The 16,144-nt window shown below is 35.8% G+C and overlaps 1 protein-coding gene across 2 annotated transcripts in view; it reads left to right on the plus strand.

Moving 5' to 3' along the window:
• Positions 1 to 10,894, plus strand: part of Sycp2 (synaptonemal complex protein 2) — a 53,379-nt gene extending 42,485 nt beyond the window's left edge. Inside the window, exons 32-43 of one of the 2 annotated variants that reach the window (XM_005362765.1) lie at positions 423 to 609; positions 1,947 to 2,152; positions 4,623 to 4,808; positions 5,550 to 5,640; positions 6,068 to 6,218; positions 6,682 to 6,808; positions 8,062 to 8,156; positions 8,258 to 8,357; positions 8,741 to 8,799; positions 8,923 to 9,004; positions 9,109 to 9,165; positions 10,261 to 10,894. In XM_005362765.1, the coding sequence (XP_005362822.1) occupies positions 423 to 609; positions 1,947 to 2,152; positions 4,623 to 4,808; positions 5,550 to 5,640; positions 6,068 to 6,218; positions 6,682 to 6,808; positions 8,062 to 8,156; positions 8,258 to 8,357; positions 8,741 to 8,799; positions 8,923 to 9,004; positions 9,109 to 9,165; positions 10,261 to 10,335 (1,416 nt within the window). In that variant the 3' untranslated portion in view covers positions 10,336 to 10,894. Of the gene's footprint in view, positions 1 to 422; positions 610 to 1,946; positions 2,153 to 4,622; positions 4,809 to 5,549; positions 5,641 to 6,067; positions 6,221 to 6,681; positions 6,809 to 8,061; positions 8,157 to 8,257; positions 8,358 to 8,740; positions 8,800 to 8,922; positions 9,005 to 9,108; positions 9,166 to 10,260 lie in introns of both variants that reach the window. The other variant, XM_005362764.1, reaches the window with a different exon arrangement.
• The last annotated feature ends 5,250 nt before the right edge of the window (positions 10,895 to 16,144 follow it).

Consider the following 16,144-nt stretch of genomic DNA (forward strand, 5'->3'; position numbering starts at 1 on the left):
AAAAAAAAAAAAAAAGCCCTCTGCTTACACAGAGCTATAAACAAATTCTCTGTTGTTACTGAATGATGACCTGAGTTTCTCAAGTACCTTTGGTCTTTTCTGCAGTCTTATTTCGTGTATGTCTCCCCTTCACCATCTTGGTTCATGGACTTCTCAGTGTCTCATGCACAATGAAATCTTAGGAGTTCTGTTTTCTCTATCCTGGATACAGTCACCAGCTTTGAACCTGCACAGCATTCTATTCTATACACAGTCTGTGCAGTCATTATATTTTCAAAGTGCCCTAGAACATATATTTGCCAATAACATCTAAGCTCTTGTTATGGCCTTACATAGTAATAAGTCAGTCAGTGCTGTAGTGTAACATATACCCAGTTGTATAAATGTATGTGACCATAATTTGAGGTTGTTGGTGCATTTAGGAGGAGACTGTCCATTCCAGAGCCCAGACCAAGAAACTGCCAAAGGAACCACAGGAAGTTGTCACTACAGAAACGGCAAAAGAAAAACAGAAAATTTCATCTGAGCTAAGAGATGGGAGAGAAGACAGTTTTTGCCTATCTTCTGCATCTGTGTCTGGGAGCCCATCTTCTGTAGAAGTGACAAGATGTCAGTATTTCTTCATTTTCCTTGCATTTTACTTAGTAAGAATAGTTAGCAATTTTCTTTTGTAACTCTATGAAAATCTAAGATTAGTTTTGTGAAATTTATTTGAGATAGGTAGTTTAAAAGTTCCTTTTAAATCAGCTAATGCTAATAATTGGGGTTTTTTTGGCCAAGTTGAGAACATAAATAGAATCCAACGTTTTCATGTTAGGATGTTAAATATCAAATGATTCAATGTGGAAATATTTAATATTCTTAAGCTATAAAAGCAAAAATGTAACATAATTCTAATACTTTAAGTATTTAATAGCAGGAACTGTATGGGATCCTTTATACAATTCTTTGATGAAAATGTAAGAAATGCTGTGATTCTGTGAACTCACAGTAGATTATCTTCAGAAACAATAGTGTTTGCTTTTATTTAAGAATAATTGGTAATGAAAATACATAGTCTTTAGAGTGTTGGCTTACGTATATCTTTCAATTACAAAATCTCAGGCTATTTTAAAACAGTTCCAAATGTGAATCATTTCAGTTAAATCCAAAAGTTAAATGTTAATGTGTATGTTTCCCTAAAGCACACAAAATCTTTTTATGTTCACAGTGCTCAGAATCATTGTCTCATTAGATAAGCTAAGACAAATGCACATATCTTGATTTGAGCTAAAAAACTGAGAATTGATTTCATTAAAACTTAACGTCCTTGCTTTTTTATTTTGGTGCTTATATGCATGTTAAATGTTGTTTCTAAGGAGCCATCTTCCCCCAAAACTTTTAGTTAAGTGGGTCCACTTGGTACCTGGGCTCATCAAATAGAATAAATTGGCTAGCTGACTGAGCTCCAGAGATCCAACTCCCAAGCTCTAGAATTACAGGCATATTTCACCATGCCTGTCTTTTTAATGTGGGTTCAGGAGATGAAGTCAGGTTCTTGTGGTTATGCAGCAAGCACTTTCTGATTGAGCTGTCTCCCCAGCCTTACTGTCCTGGTATTTCAGTGAGCAGTCTAGACCAACTGATTTTGTAAAACTTTAACAGTTAGTTACTATAATGTTAAAATATTTAAAGTAGCAGTTAAGTCATCTCATACAATGTGTGTGTGTCTATGTGTGTAGTTTAAATTTTTTTGAAGGTCCTTAAATTTTCAACTGTGAATTGTTCAAAGTCTTAGTATTTAAAACATAGTTAGTCTTAAATTATTGAAAGTGTATCTTTTAAAAATACACCTAATCTTTGAACATTTGATAAATTATTCTATCATGCCCTTCCCTAGAGCAAGCATGAAATAATACTCTATTTTTAACAGTAATACTGTATGTTTGTGTTTTGGGGGAATCTAGGTATAGAGAAAATAACAGAAAGGGATCTTACTGAAGATTATGACTACATCACAAAATCTTTTTCACCTTATCCAAAAACTGCATCATCTGAATCCTTAAACGGTAACAATAAAGTTGAAAGTCAGAGAAAATCGCCCAGAACCAGTGAGACCAGTACACTATGTGTGAGAAAGAGTAGCTCACCTGTTCCAGGACTGTCTTCTTTGGTAAGAATATAATTTTCTTTTATCATATGCATCTGAAAATAGTTAGCCATTTGCCTAGAATATTCATCAAATATGTATTATATGTTTGTTCAGTGTTTTAACCTTTAATAAGTTTTTGTTATTGGAATCACAAATTGACAAAACTGAAGAATATAGTTGAAAACCATAATGGGTTTTTGATCCTACTGCACGTGCTGGCTTTGGGGGGGCCTGGGCGGTTTGGATGCTCAACTTACTAGACCTGGATGGAGGTGGGCGGTCCTTGGACTTCCCACAGGACAGGGAACCCTGATGGCTCTTCAAGCTGATGAGGGAGAGGGACTTAATCGGGGGAGGGGGAGGGAAATGGGAGGCGGTGGCGGGGAGGAGGCAGAAATCCTCAATAAATAAATTAATTAATTAATTAATTTAAAAAAAAACATATTGCTCAAGTGCTTAGTTATATAAGGGGTTTAAAACTCATAGGTACTAACCATTGCTTATAATAAAATGGTGTTAATGACTATTTAGGGCTTGGAGAGGTGTACTGAGAGCACTTGTCTAGATGCATGGGGACCTAGATAAAGTACCAGCACTTAAAGTGCAGTGGTTATTAACATACCTGTGTCAGATATCCAAAATTACTGGTGTATTGAGCCATCTGGCCTATCACTTTTAGCTGATTTTTTTTTCTAGATGGCTTTAAAGCCCTTTTATTTTAAGCCAGCAGTCTTTACCGGGGGAGGGGGGGAGGGCGTATTTTGCAAACAAAATCTTAGCTTAAACTGTCAGTATGTCAAACAGTTCAGAGTAGTGCATTTTAAACAGATGTAGGAGGTTTAGACTCTGACTTACCTCATTAGCCCTCCAAGCCCCTTTGCAAGTCTCATTTTTTTACAGATGGCAACATACCAACTTAGTGCCCTATTAGATTCTGTCATCTGTCTTTTTGCATTCTTTAAATCGTTCACTTGTCATTTTCCAAGTGTCTGTCTACATCTAGGTAATTCTAACTGCTTTTATTACCTTCTGTGTGATGTTTTCTATGCTCTATGGAATTTTAGTTTGTTACATACTAACTTGCTGGAAAGTTAGGCAGTAACTGCCCCTTTTCCATAGTTTGTGCTGAGTTCTACCTCAGGTTTCTGCTTTTACTCGCCTGGTGCATGTGAAGTTTAGTCTATCTTTGGAGTTTTATGGTCGACTGTATTAATGAGGACTTTCCTTTTAGCATTCTGTGAATTCATTGTTGGTTTTTTGTGTTAGTAGGGGTTGAATCTAGTACTTTATACGTACTCGATAAACATTCTTCACCAAGCTACATCTTTAGTCCCATTTATGTTTTCTAATTTGTAAAATGGAAGTGTTGATTTATCTTAAAGTTTACAGGAAGTTTTTTTTTTTCGGGGGGAGGGTTTGAGAGAGGGTCCTGCTATGTAGCTTTGAAAGTCACTATGTAGACCAGGCTGGCCTCAAACTTAGAGATTCACCTGCCTCTACCTCCCAAATGCTGGGATTAAAGTCTGCATCACCAAACCCAGCCTTTACAGGAGTTCTTACTGTAGGCTTGAATGTAACTTCTGTATCTGTTAAAGGCATTGTACCTTTCACTTGTTAGAATCCAGAACTCTAGTCTGGCAAACTATGAAATAAAATTTCTGATCTTTCAGACTGTGTAAGACTCAAGCAGAAATGTCTGATACATACCTGTAGTCCTAGCTCTCAAGGGGTGAAGGCAGAAAGATTGAAATATCAAGAGCAACCTGGGCTATATTAGTAAGATCTAATACTTCCTTAAGTATTTGTTCTTAAAGTATTTTCCTTTATTGTAAAAATGTTACTTTTTGATTTAAACTTTTAGGTTTCAGCCTCTCTAGGATTTCCTGTGAACAGTGGAAGTTTTTCACATCTAATGTTTACATTAACTCAGCCTTAGTTTTGTTGGTCACATGAGTCTAGCTATTAGTCACTGTCTTGTACTAATACTACACTGCTTAGTTTTTACATTTGTCTGAGTGTTTTCACACACAAACCTACACTTTACATTTCTGGAGTTTTAAAGGTTTTTGATTTGTATTTATCTTAACAAAAAAGCCAATAAGTGATAGGCTTTTACTCTTGTATAAAATAATTTTTTAAATTTTGAGTGATCTTGCTGAATTCTATAATTTCCCAGGTTGTCATTGATTTTCTTTACAGATGATTATATAAAGTATTATAACTTTTGTATTTTATGACCAATTCTTGGACTTTCATGCTCCTTTTCTTGTTAAAGTGACTTGACCTGTGAAGTATAGAACCATACATCAGGCATCTTTGCTCATTGGACTTGCGAGATACTTGTCGTTGAGCTAATTAATGTTCTATTTAAGTGGATTATGAATTTTAGCATTGAGTTAATTCTCTAAAATTTTCAATTGTTTCATACTTTTTTCTGTTTTTAAATATTTATCTAATTATCTTTGGGTTTCTATGTGTCATTCATTCCTAGCCCAGAAACACAACTACCAAGAATAATTCTGTTTTGAATAGAAAAAATACAAATTCAGTGATAGACAATCAAAGAACCCTACATTATAACAGCTATTCAGATGTAAGCAGTAATAACTCAGAGAAACATTTTATGGAAACTGAATCTCCAGAGAGTCGTGAAAACCATATACAAAGCAAGAGAGAGGTAATATGCTAATTCAAATTGCTAGTATTCAGTGGGAATCAGGCTACCAAGTTTTTTTTCTCTGTGATAGAATGATTTAGTCATATAAAAAGTTTAAAAGAAAAGTCTTAAAATAATAAGGATATAGGGGCTAAATCTGAGTTTACATATTTATAAAATTTCTGCCTTCATGATTATATAGAAATTTGGTTTTCTGAACTTCTTGTAAGCAGAAAACTCAACTGGTTGATAAGTAAAAATATTTAACAACTGTATACTATAGAAGATGAAAATAAAGTGTTGTATTTTGGGGTGAAGCTTAGGATTTAAGCTAACCATAAGTGCCTAGAAGAGTACATGTATTAAAGAATAGTAATCTAAGTAAAATTGTTTTTTTAAAAAAAACTGTGTTCAAATAGTAAAACACAAGTTTAAAGGTTAAAAATGTCACTTTATAAGAAAATTTTTCTGTAGCTCCCTATTTTCTAACTCAAAGACAATAACAACATGGTGAAATTGAAAATAAGAAATTTGCAAATTTACCAGGTTAAAAACTATATTAGCCTAAAATTGATGCTAATCTAATATCTAGATTCATTTGCAGCAATCTTAAAGATGACTTAAAGACAGTGATATGAGAAAGAATTGGACAGCATTTGAAATCTGTTGGCTTGGGAGTTTCATAAAGATGATAAAAGAATAGTCAAAGATAAATACAAGTGTTTATACTACTTTTCTTCTAATTTCTAATATTTATTTTAGGAAAGCCTTGCCGCATCTCCATTATCATGTTCTAGTGAAAGAGTAGAGAAAATATGGTGGGATATGCCCAGTGACAATACTCATGTATCAGGTTTGTAGGCATAGTCTTGCTTTTTAAAGATTTTCTTTAAAAATTTTATGTTGCCTGCATGTACATATATGCTCCATGTGCGTGCAGTGTTTGTGGAGGCCGGGTGTCAAGTATTCTGGAGCTGGAGTTAGTTTCGAGCAACTGCACAGATGCTGGGAACTGAGCCTAGGTCCTTGTGAGGGCAGCAAGTGCTCCCATCTGTTTAGCTGTCTTTCTAGTCACAGCCTTGCCTTCAAAGTCATTACTAATTACTTTGGATTTATACCTAAATGAGTTCTACATTTCAAGTCACATCATTGTTGTCAGAAATAAAAAGTATAAAGTATACTTTAACATAGTTGTTTAAAAACTTTTTAATTTAAAGCAATAAAGTGGTAGATGTTTTGAATCAGAATTATAGCACTATTATTTTTAATGGTTTCTTGAGGTCCTAGTCAACGATGTCGCAGACGGCAAATGTTCCTAGAAGATGATCTAAGTAATTCCAATGAAGCAGAAGTGGAAGAGGCAGAAGAGAGAGAACAATTACTCTCCAAAAGACTGTGTCAAAGGGAAGATTCAGATAATCACATTTACAAAAGTAAGCAGATCAAAATCCTGTCAGAACGTCTGGACAGCTTCCTAGAATTTGACTTAAACACAACTCTTTGTACAAACAACTTTGTGTGAGTCCAAGATGGATATGGACTTTTATCACAGAAATGACTTTATATTAAAGGTATAGCATGATGTTCAAACAGATTTCCCCATCATATCATGTCTTGAATTTTCATTTTACTGAAATCTGAGCTACTCGATGTGTGTCACTAAAATACTTTGCTGGTGCTTCTTTCTTATTAATGGATCAGATTTAAAAGTAAAAAATATTTGTTTTTTGTGCCTCAGTAACCCTATAAAAGGGTTCTGTGACAATTTCATTCTTTAATAATAAAAAATCCTCTGTTGGATTTAAACACAGAAATTTTTTGTTCTCAGTCTGAGGACAATGTGATAAATTTTGTGGTAATACATATTTTAATATTAACTCATTGTTTTTATTTTAATGTCTAAAATTACAGCTTCATTATCAACACCAGATTTTTCTATTCCTGAGGACTGGCAACAGGAGTTTCCAGGTGCTGAAATGTTATATGATAACATCAGCTCAGACTATAAGAGGAAAACTGATGTGAGTTACCTCATAAGTTATACACAATACCATGATAATGCACTCCAAGTTTCTGGTAGATGATGGATGGCTTGTCTGATCCTTAGTCAACAAAACACCCATTTATGAAGCTGCCTTTGCATATAATTTGGATTATCAGATAAAAGGCACCTCTCATTCCTACTAACATCTTTCCACCATATATATAGTTCTAATTCATCTGTTAAATTTTTCTTTGCATTTTTACATTTTGTTCTGTATGTGTGTGAGGTGTGCATGCACACACATGTGCTTGTGGAGGTTAGAGGTCTTTCTTAGGTGTCTGCAGTTCTCCACAGTCTTTTTGTGAGACATTATCTCTCAATGAAGATAGTTTATTTATTGAGCTATATTGTACTGATTGACCAGCAAGCCCCAGATAGCCTGTTTCTACATCCCCAGAGTTGGCTTTACAAGTATGTGCCCCTGCACCTGGCTTTTTATGTTGGTGCTGGGGATCTGAACCAGGGTCTTTATGCTTGCATGGTAAGCCCTTGGCAGGTAGTTATCTCCTCATTTCCGTCTTTAGACATTTTAATCTCACAGAGGCTATTATTGGTTAAGACTAGCACATAATATAGTGTCTTATACTCCAGCTTTCTTCCACCATTGTCTCTACTGTGACCTTAGTTTCTGAGAATTCAGTGGATGTCTATACACAGAGTACATCCTAAAAACAGTGTTTACTATTACTAATAGGTAGAAAAGCACATTCTCATGTCTTTATTTGGACTGATAATTAGTTCATTCCCTCCTGTAAACAGTAAGTATAGTTAGTATGACACGAACCTCATCTCTTGATCGCCTTTCCTTTTATCCAAAGATAAGATCTGAAATTTCTTAAAATCTTCATATTTTCAAAAGTCAAGAGAATCTCTAATTTTCCAGACTGTTATATGACTGCAGTAGGTGAAAATGTGTTTTGTGAAAAATGGTAAATTCTATTAAGCTGTGCTCTTGAAGAAAACTATAATTAGTTCTAGTTTTTATAAACACTATAAATATTTACTAATATATAAATAGTATTCCTAAAAACAGTAGAAAATTGAACTCTAATCAAATCCTGACCAACACAAGTAAACACTGCTGAGTTCATTATAAAAACGTTGATTTAAATAATTACATTTTTAATTTTCTAAGTTTTTCTTAGGTGTTATGGGAAGACTTCTTCATAACACAGTCTTGGTTAGCTTGTTATTTCTATAAAGACATTTTAAGTTAAAAGTATCTTTCAGACCCAACATAGAATCATGGATGACTTTACTACAAAGACATTAAAATTGACTCAACAACATCTAATGACAGTGACCTCTCAAGCTCGAGGACGCAGGTCTGTACCACACATCTGTTTGGTGAGCCATGCATACTGTGTGCTTATGAGCTGTGGGCCCTGTGGTGCTGCAACAATCTCATTTTATTCCTTTTTAATAGGAATGAAAGTTTGGAGAAATTCAAAGTCATTCTCATAAATGAGATGGAGAAAGTTGGAAAAGACTCAGAGACTTTACGAGACTTGGAGAAGGAACTTGTGGTTTGTGTTTCTTAAAATTAAACATTTCTCAAAATGTTTAAAGGCTAAATATAGCTCTTTAAAATTGTTTATTCACCAGTTTGGAAGACTGCTGCAGGTTATTGTTATTTAAAACATAACTCTATCTTCTATCAGCTGCATCTGAACTCAGAAATTTCCAACTAGTTTATAATGATGATTTTTGATAATGTGGGAGACATCTGAGAGTTTATTTCTAATACTTGTAATATGAAAGAGTATATGCTAAATACAGTATTCTAAATACAGTATTCTTAGCATATAACCAGTTTTTGCTTAAATTTAGACTAGTAGAAATACATTAATTATAATTCAGGTTTTAATCATGTTAAAATACAAGAGATTTATTGTACCCTAAAACTTAGGATGTCGAGGAAAAATTAGTTCAGAAGATGAAGACATATCTCCGAAGTGAGAAGGAGAGGTTAGTATAATTTTCTTAATGAATAGAATCTGTAAGATTGTAGATGAAACACAACATACACTGCACTATAGCAGTGGACTGTGAACTGATATGTAAAAAGTTAATTCTCATTTTATTTTTTAGGCTTCGTGTTTTGAAAACTTCACTGGATAATAGTTTTCTTGTCTCTAACTCTGCTTACGAAGATAATGTTTTTATATCTGAGGTATAAATTTATGTACTTAATATGTAACCTTGATGTTGGATAGTCTAACTTGTCTTTTTGTTGTGAAAATCTGATAAATTTCATGAGAGAAATGTTGTTTACAGATGCGTTTGATGAAAGCAAACATGCAAATTCTGCAAGATAAGCTACTTAAGAAAATGGTAAGTGGGTTGAGTGTATGCTCTCGTGTAATTACCAGGCTTTTGTGTGCTTCTGTTTTATAACAGGTTCTTACTTTTGAATCCAAATTGGCCTTAAACTTGTGATCCTCCCACCTAAACCTCTAGAATGCTCAGATTATAGCCATGGACCACCACACTTGTTTACTTTTTATCTTTTTGTGGGTGTTTGGAGAAACAGGTTTAAGCTGGTGACTTTTAGTTTTTTTGTTTGTTTTTTTAATTATGGGAACCTTGTTAAAGTAGACGAGGGATGGATGAGGAAAGAGATAGTGACTTGCAAATGTAAAGCTAGGTGAAGAAATGACTTGTTTGTACTGCTTATATCCACTGTGTGCTTTAACCAAGACCAAGCACCCAGACTGCTGAGTGGAAGAATTGTCACCTGCATAAGTAAGCAATGGCTCTTCATTGACTTGCTTAAACGTACTTGGCTTTCTAAGTCAAGTAGACTAGCAGCCACATTCTAGGATGAAGTACACCCCATAGAGACTCGTGTCATTGCTTTACATGGACAAATTTAAGGGTTTTCTCAGAGTTAAGTGCATAATAATAGTGACCTTTATCAATAAAGTATTAAAGTACTTGAGATTTTAATGGCATGCAGTACAGGGACTGTGACGCTTTAGCCAGGCTCATACAACTTGAGCAAACAAGCTGCCAAGTTGATCCTCATTTGAAAAAAGTCTTCTCTAGAGGTTTTTTATTTGTTGGTTTTATTTTTGTTTTGTTTTGTTTTTTCCAAACAGGGTTTCTCTGTGTAGTAGCCTGGCTGTCCTGAAACTTGCTCTGTAGACCAGGCTGGCCTTGAACTCAAGGAAATCCACCTGCCTCTGACTCCCAAGTACTGAGATTAAAGGTGTGCACCACCCACTGCCCAGCTAGATTTTTTTTTTTTACTCTTCCTTTACATTTTTAGGTGAAGTTTTAAAAGACTGCAAGTCTTTTCTCCATTATCTTGAATATTGCTAGTGATGGGAGGATCCTCTAGGTACCTCCACGTACACCCTAAGGGACTGGGTGGAATGAACACTGATGTGTCTTTATGCAAATAGTTGTTTTTCCCTCTGGTCACAGCATGAAGAGGAACTTCTCAACATACGCAGAGGACTGTGGTCGTTTTTCAAGGTTCATGAAGAAAATGATGTATGAAATCTGGCTGCTATCAACACATTTTATCTGATTATTAGTTTTTTTATATAAGTGGAAAAAAGTAAGTAGCCTTGCAAATGTGCACCATCCAAGCAGCTGTATGTTTATAGGCAGGAACCTTCAGACTAAAACATTTTTTAGAGATGAAAAGAACGTGACTCCAGGGCAACTTTTGTGTACTATGGACAAACAGTAATAGGACTGGCTCACTTTGGGTCATATTTACATTACTTTTATCTGTGAAACGGAAGTGCATTTTTAATTAATACAGTTTGTTAATAGATATAATGAAATTTGCATAATGGTTTGAAATATACAAGTAATAAAATATTAGCCACCCTTTGAAAGGGGGGAGTTTCTGCTTTAAAATGTGTACTTTTTAGTACATTTATACTTTGAGATATTTATGGTTCCAGTGTACTAAAAATGTACTAAAGACCTAAAATTGTAGCTATTTCATAAACATTTTAACTCAAGCAGGATGCTTTGCCAATGCGTTCTAAACTCCTAGTATTCATTTAATGTTGTTAGATTATTTTTGAAATAAATGCTCACTTCATTTGAGTCAGTATAATTACTTTATCATCACTATTCTATTTTATGAACCATAAATTGCAAGTAGCCTTCAGTCAGTTGAAGGGATAATACTAAGTAGCTTTGTTCTCCTTTGTCTATTTTCAAGGTGGTATAGAGTATCTGAACAATACCATTATTCAATGTTATAATGGTAAAGTGGCTTCTTAGTTAAGTACAAAATACACTCAGTGTTTTCAGTTGACAGTCTGCTAAGATTTTAAGATTTATGAAGAAAGTGATGGAATTTCTATTTCAAGAGCAAGAAATATTTACATTTCATTAGCTCCTTACTTAGTTGTTTGTATAGCAAAGACTTGCTAAGGTTAATATTTTGTTGCTCTAGTTTTATTTTTGAGGGTATGTGTAGACCAGGATAACTTCAAATTCAGTTCTGCCTGCTAAGATTAAAGGCATGTGCCCCAACATCTAGCCTTAAGATGGTATATTTATAATGGTTAGTTTTAGTATTTTTCAAATTGTTGTGCATTTTTAAGCACAGTAAGTGAAAGTTATCCTTTAGATTATTCTAAAATAATTCCTAGAAGAAAATAATTCACTTTTTTCACGAACCAGAAGTTTTGAGTTATATGTCCTGTTTTGAACTTTAATATACACTATGACACCAAAAAATATTAAAAAGAAATTTAGTAGCTGGGCGGTGGTGGCGCACGCCTTTAATCCCAGCACTTGGGAGGCAGAGGCAGGCAAATCCATGTGAGTTCGAGGCCAGCACAGGAACCAAAAAAAGCTACAGAGGAACCCTGTCTCGAAAATTAGAAAAAAAAAAAAGGAATTTAGTAAAGTAGGCTGTCACACTAATGGAACACTTTTTTAACATCAATAGTTTCTGTGGAATAATCCTTTTGTACACTTTTAATGATTTGTCACTCAAATTGGTTTAATAAGTAAGCTGACTGGCCAATAGCCAGTCAGGAAGTATAGGCAGGACAACCAAACTAAGGATGGTGGTGATGAAGGAGGGTGGAGTCAGAAGAGTCACCAGTAGGCGCAGAGAGAAGCAAGATGGGCATGCCATGCTGAGAAAAGGTACCAAGCTACATGGTAAAGCATAGGTGAGAATATGGGTTAATTTAAATGTAAGAGTTAGCTAGTAATAAGCTCAAGCTATTGGCTGAGAATTCGTAATTAATATATACCTCTGTGTGGATACTTGGGACTGGCAGCTGGGAAAAGTCTGCCTACAGAGGACAAGGGATGAAGTACAGGTAGAGATAGCTAAAATTAAGGGTCACTTGAGGGATAGTGTGGAAACCTAATACAGTAGAAGCTTCCTAAAATATATAATATATGAAGGTAATCTAAATGAAATCTCCAAATAACAGAGGACAAAGAGCCCCAACTGAACATCTCTTCTTACCAAATGAAGCTTCCAGTACCAGGAATGGGGTTCCATTTAATGGAGTTCTTGACCAAATGGGTTCCATGGGAACCTTCAAACAACCCAGGCTATTGCCAAGACTATAGGTTGCTTTCTAAAAACTGATGACAAAGCCCTATTGCTGGAAACACCTATAGAACTTATTGAATGTAGAGTAGTTAAACCTAGTGCCTATCCTAGAACATTGACCCCTATGGGCTAGTGTTCTTGGTACTGGAAGATATTGTGCACACTACAAAAAGAAAAACATAAACACCAACTGAACCACAAACCCTTTGATTTACAATGTTCTACCTGCTAGATGTGCTGGTGCAGTGGTGGCGCAAAGCTTCTGCAAAGAACTAATATCTGATTTGACTTAAGACCCACTGCACAAGATAAAACCCATACCCAGTGCTGCTTGGGTGACCAAGATCCTGAGAATAGACAGCCTAGAGACCCCTTGGGCACAAAACAAAATGCTACTTTTCTACTGAAGGAACACCAGCAATAAAATAATCCCTAATGATACTCTATTATAGATGAGTACTTTGCTCAGCCATCATCAGGGTTTCTCTGTGTAGCTTTGGTGCCTGTCCTAGAATTCATTCTGTAGACTAAGTTGGCCTTGAACTCACAAGATCTGCCTGCCTCTGCCTCTGGAGTGCTGGGATTAAAGGCGTGTGCCACCATTGCCTGGCTTATTCTTACTTATAAATGCTTAGCCTTAACTTTGCTTATTTCTAGCCAGCTTTTCAAACTTAAATTATCCCATCTTTCTATGGCTTCTGGACTTTTCCCTTTTCTTATTTCTGTATATTTTACTTCCACTCTTACTCTGTGAATGCTGGGTGCTGACGTCCTCCTTTCCTTGGTCCGTTATTCCTTCTTTTCCTCGTTTTTTCTATTCATACTTTCTGCCTGCCAGCCCCACCTCTCCTTGTTCCTGCCTCGCTATTGGCCATTCAGTTCTTTATTAGACCATTAATTATTTTAGACAGGCAATGAATCACAGCTTTGCAGAGTTAAACAAATGCAACATAAACAGAAGTAGCACATCCTTACTTCATAAATAAATGTTACACAGCATAAACAAAAGTTAAAACACCTTAAGATAATATATTCTACTATAGATATACATACATGCACATACATATATATACATATGTATAATGTTTTAGGATTGAGATAGACACATGCATACATACATATATATCTAAATCCTAAAACATAATAAATTTTAATATTGAAATATGTTGACAAGTTTTGAAGTTATAGTCTTTAATTTACATCCCAACCTCATTTTTTCTCTCCCTTCTCTCCAAGCCTCCCCTCTTTCTCCCTTGATGTGGGATGTCGTCCTATATACAGTGTTGCTTTTTATTGATCAATGAATAAAGCTGCTTAGGACAATAGCCTAGCAGAGTAAAGCCAGGCAGGAAATTCGAACAGAGATAGAAAGAATAGGTGGAGTCGGGGATGCCATGTAGCTGCCCAAGGAGATTGATGCACTGGAACCTTATGAACCTTACCAGGAGGCCACAGCCTCGTGGTGATATACAGATTGATAGAAATGGGTTAATTTAAGAGGTAAGAGCTAACTAGGAATACACCTAAGCTATTGGCCAAACAGTGTTGTAATTAATATAATTTCTGTGTGATTATTCAGGTCTGGACAGCTGGGAAACAAGCGATCTCCACCTACAAATGGCACCCATACATTTAGGGCACACCTGCATGCCCAGCCAAACACTTTGGGTTTGGGTGCTTGTATGCCAGCTCAGGGTTAAGACAAAAGTCTGGTTGACCCACCTATATACTTCCTGCCTGTCCAATCAACGTTTATTTAAAACATGATTGACAGAATACAGACAATTCTCCCGTACCAGCTTCTTATTGGCTAACTCTTACATATTAATTTAACCCATTTCTATTAATCTGTGTATTGCCATATGGCAGTGACTTACCAGCAAAGTTTTGGCATGTCTGATTCTGGTGGTGGCTATCTCTCATAGGTGGTATCTCTCTATGACTCAACCCTTCTCTCTCCCAGCATTCAGCCTTGCTTTCCCTGCCTACCTAAGTTCTGCCTTGCTATAGACCCAAAGCAGTTTCTTTATTCATTAATGGTAATCACAGCACACAGAGGGACTCCCATATTACCTCACCTTTTCTGTTTAAATAAAAAGGATGGTTTTAACTTTAACATAGTAAAATTACCTATAACAAAACAAGTATCAAACAAAAATTATAGTTACAATATTTACATCTACTTTATCTTTTATCATAATTAATTAAAACTATAACCTAAATGCCCAGCTGGTCCACAGCCCAGAAAGTCTCCCAACCCTGCCTGCTTTGCTTGCTTTTACCTAAAGTGGTTTTTTGTAGATCTCCCACACCAGCGGAACTTACTGCATGCTGCAACTTGGAAATTTCCCAAGCACACACATGCCACTGCCACATTCCCCAATGGTGTTTGGAGGTCCTTCTATGTGTGGCTTTTATTGGTTAATAAATAAAGAACTGCTTTGAACCTATGGCAAGGGCAGAACAGAACTAGGTGGGAAAAAGCTAGACTGTATGCTGGGAGGAGGAAAGTGGAATCGGAGAGAAGCCATGAGCTACTGCCGGAGACAGATATGCTGAAATTTTGCTGGTAGGCCATGACCTCGTGGTGATATAGAGACTAATAGAAATGGGTTAAATTAAGATGTAAGAGTTAGCCAATAAGAAGCTAGAGCTAATGGTCCAAGCAGTGATTTAATTAATATAGTTTCTATGTGATTATTTCGGGTCTACGCTATCCGGGCAGCTGGGAACGAACAAACGGCTGCTCCTCCTCCTACAACTGATGTGCCAACATGGTGGACTAAATCCATGTGTGCCTGAGAACGGAGCAGTGTGTATGGCTCTTGGGGTGGCAAGCAGCTCGCCATGCTGGACTGTGCCGTATATATCATAGTAATGGTGCAGCTTAAGTTTTTAAGAAGTGCTTAGCATTTTAAAAAGCACTCCTGGACAGGAAAGAATTACAGATATACAATAAAGACAAATCCAGATGAGTCATAGTGTTAAATAAATGTACATAGGCTTGAAAGAGAGAAGAAAGAGTATAGTGAGTTATAAAATAAAGTTAATGCTTTAAAAAAAGGTAAAGTCTTTAGAGATAGAGTAAAAGAATTAAAAATAATAAGCCATGTAAAGTTGGACTATACACAGAAAGTCTGGATTATGTATATTATTGTGTTTTCTTTGATTTTTTTTGTTTTTTTTTGTTTTTTGTTTTTCGAGGCAGGGTTTCTCTGTGGCTTTGGAGCCTGTCCTGGAACTAGCTCTGTAGACCAGGCTGGTCTCGAACTCACAGAAATCCGCCTGCCTCTGCCTCCCGAGTGCTGGGATTAAAGGCGTGCGCCACCATCGCCCGGCTTTTTTTTTTTGACTGTGAAGGAGCTAAGTACAGAGATACATTTCATTGTATGGGACCAGCATGCATATCATAAAGGTATCATGACTTCCAAATTTGGGTCTAAGCTAGCCGGTGGCTGAGATGAATAAGCGGCTCACATTCCCTCCAACACCTGATAACTAAGGATGTTAAACATTTAAGTATTTCTTGGCCATTTGAGATTCTTCTGTTAAGAATTCTGTTTAGATATGAACCCCATTTTTAAATTGAATTATTTGACTTGTTGATGTCTGGTTTCTTGAGTTCTTTATATATTTTGGAAATTAGACCTCTGTCAGATTTTTGGTTGGTAAAGATCTTTTTTCATTCTGTAAGCTGCTGTTTTGTCCTATTGATGGTGTCTTTTGCCTTATAGAAGCTTGGTATGGGAAGTCCTTCTGTATATG

This window comes from Microtus ochrogaster, linkage group LG8 (genome assembly GCF_000317375.1).
Source record: "Microtus ochrogaster isolate Prairie Vole_2 linkage group LG8, MicOch1.0, whole genome shotgun sequence".
Lineage (NCBI taxonomy): Eukaryota > Metazoa > Chordata > Mammalia > Rodentia > Cricetidae > Microtus > Microtus ochrogaster.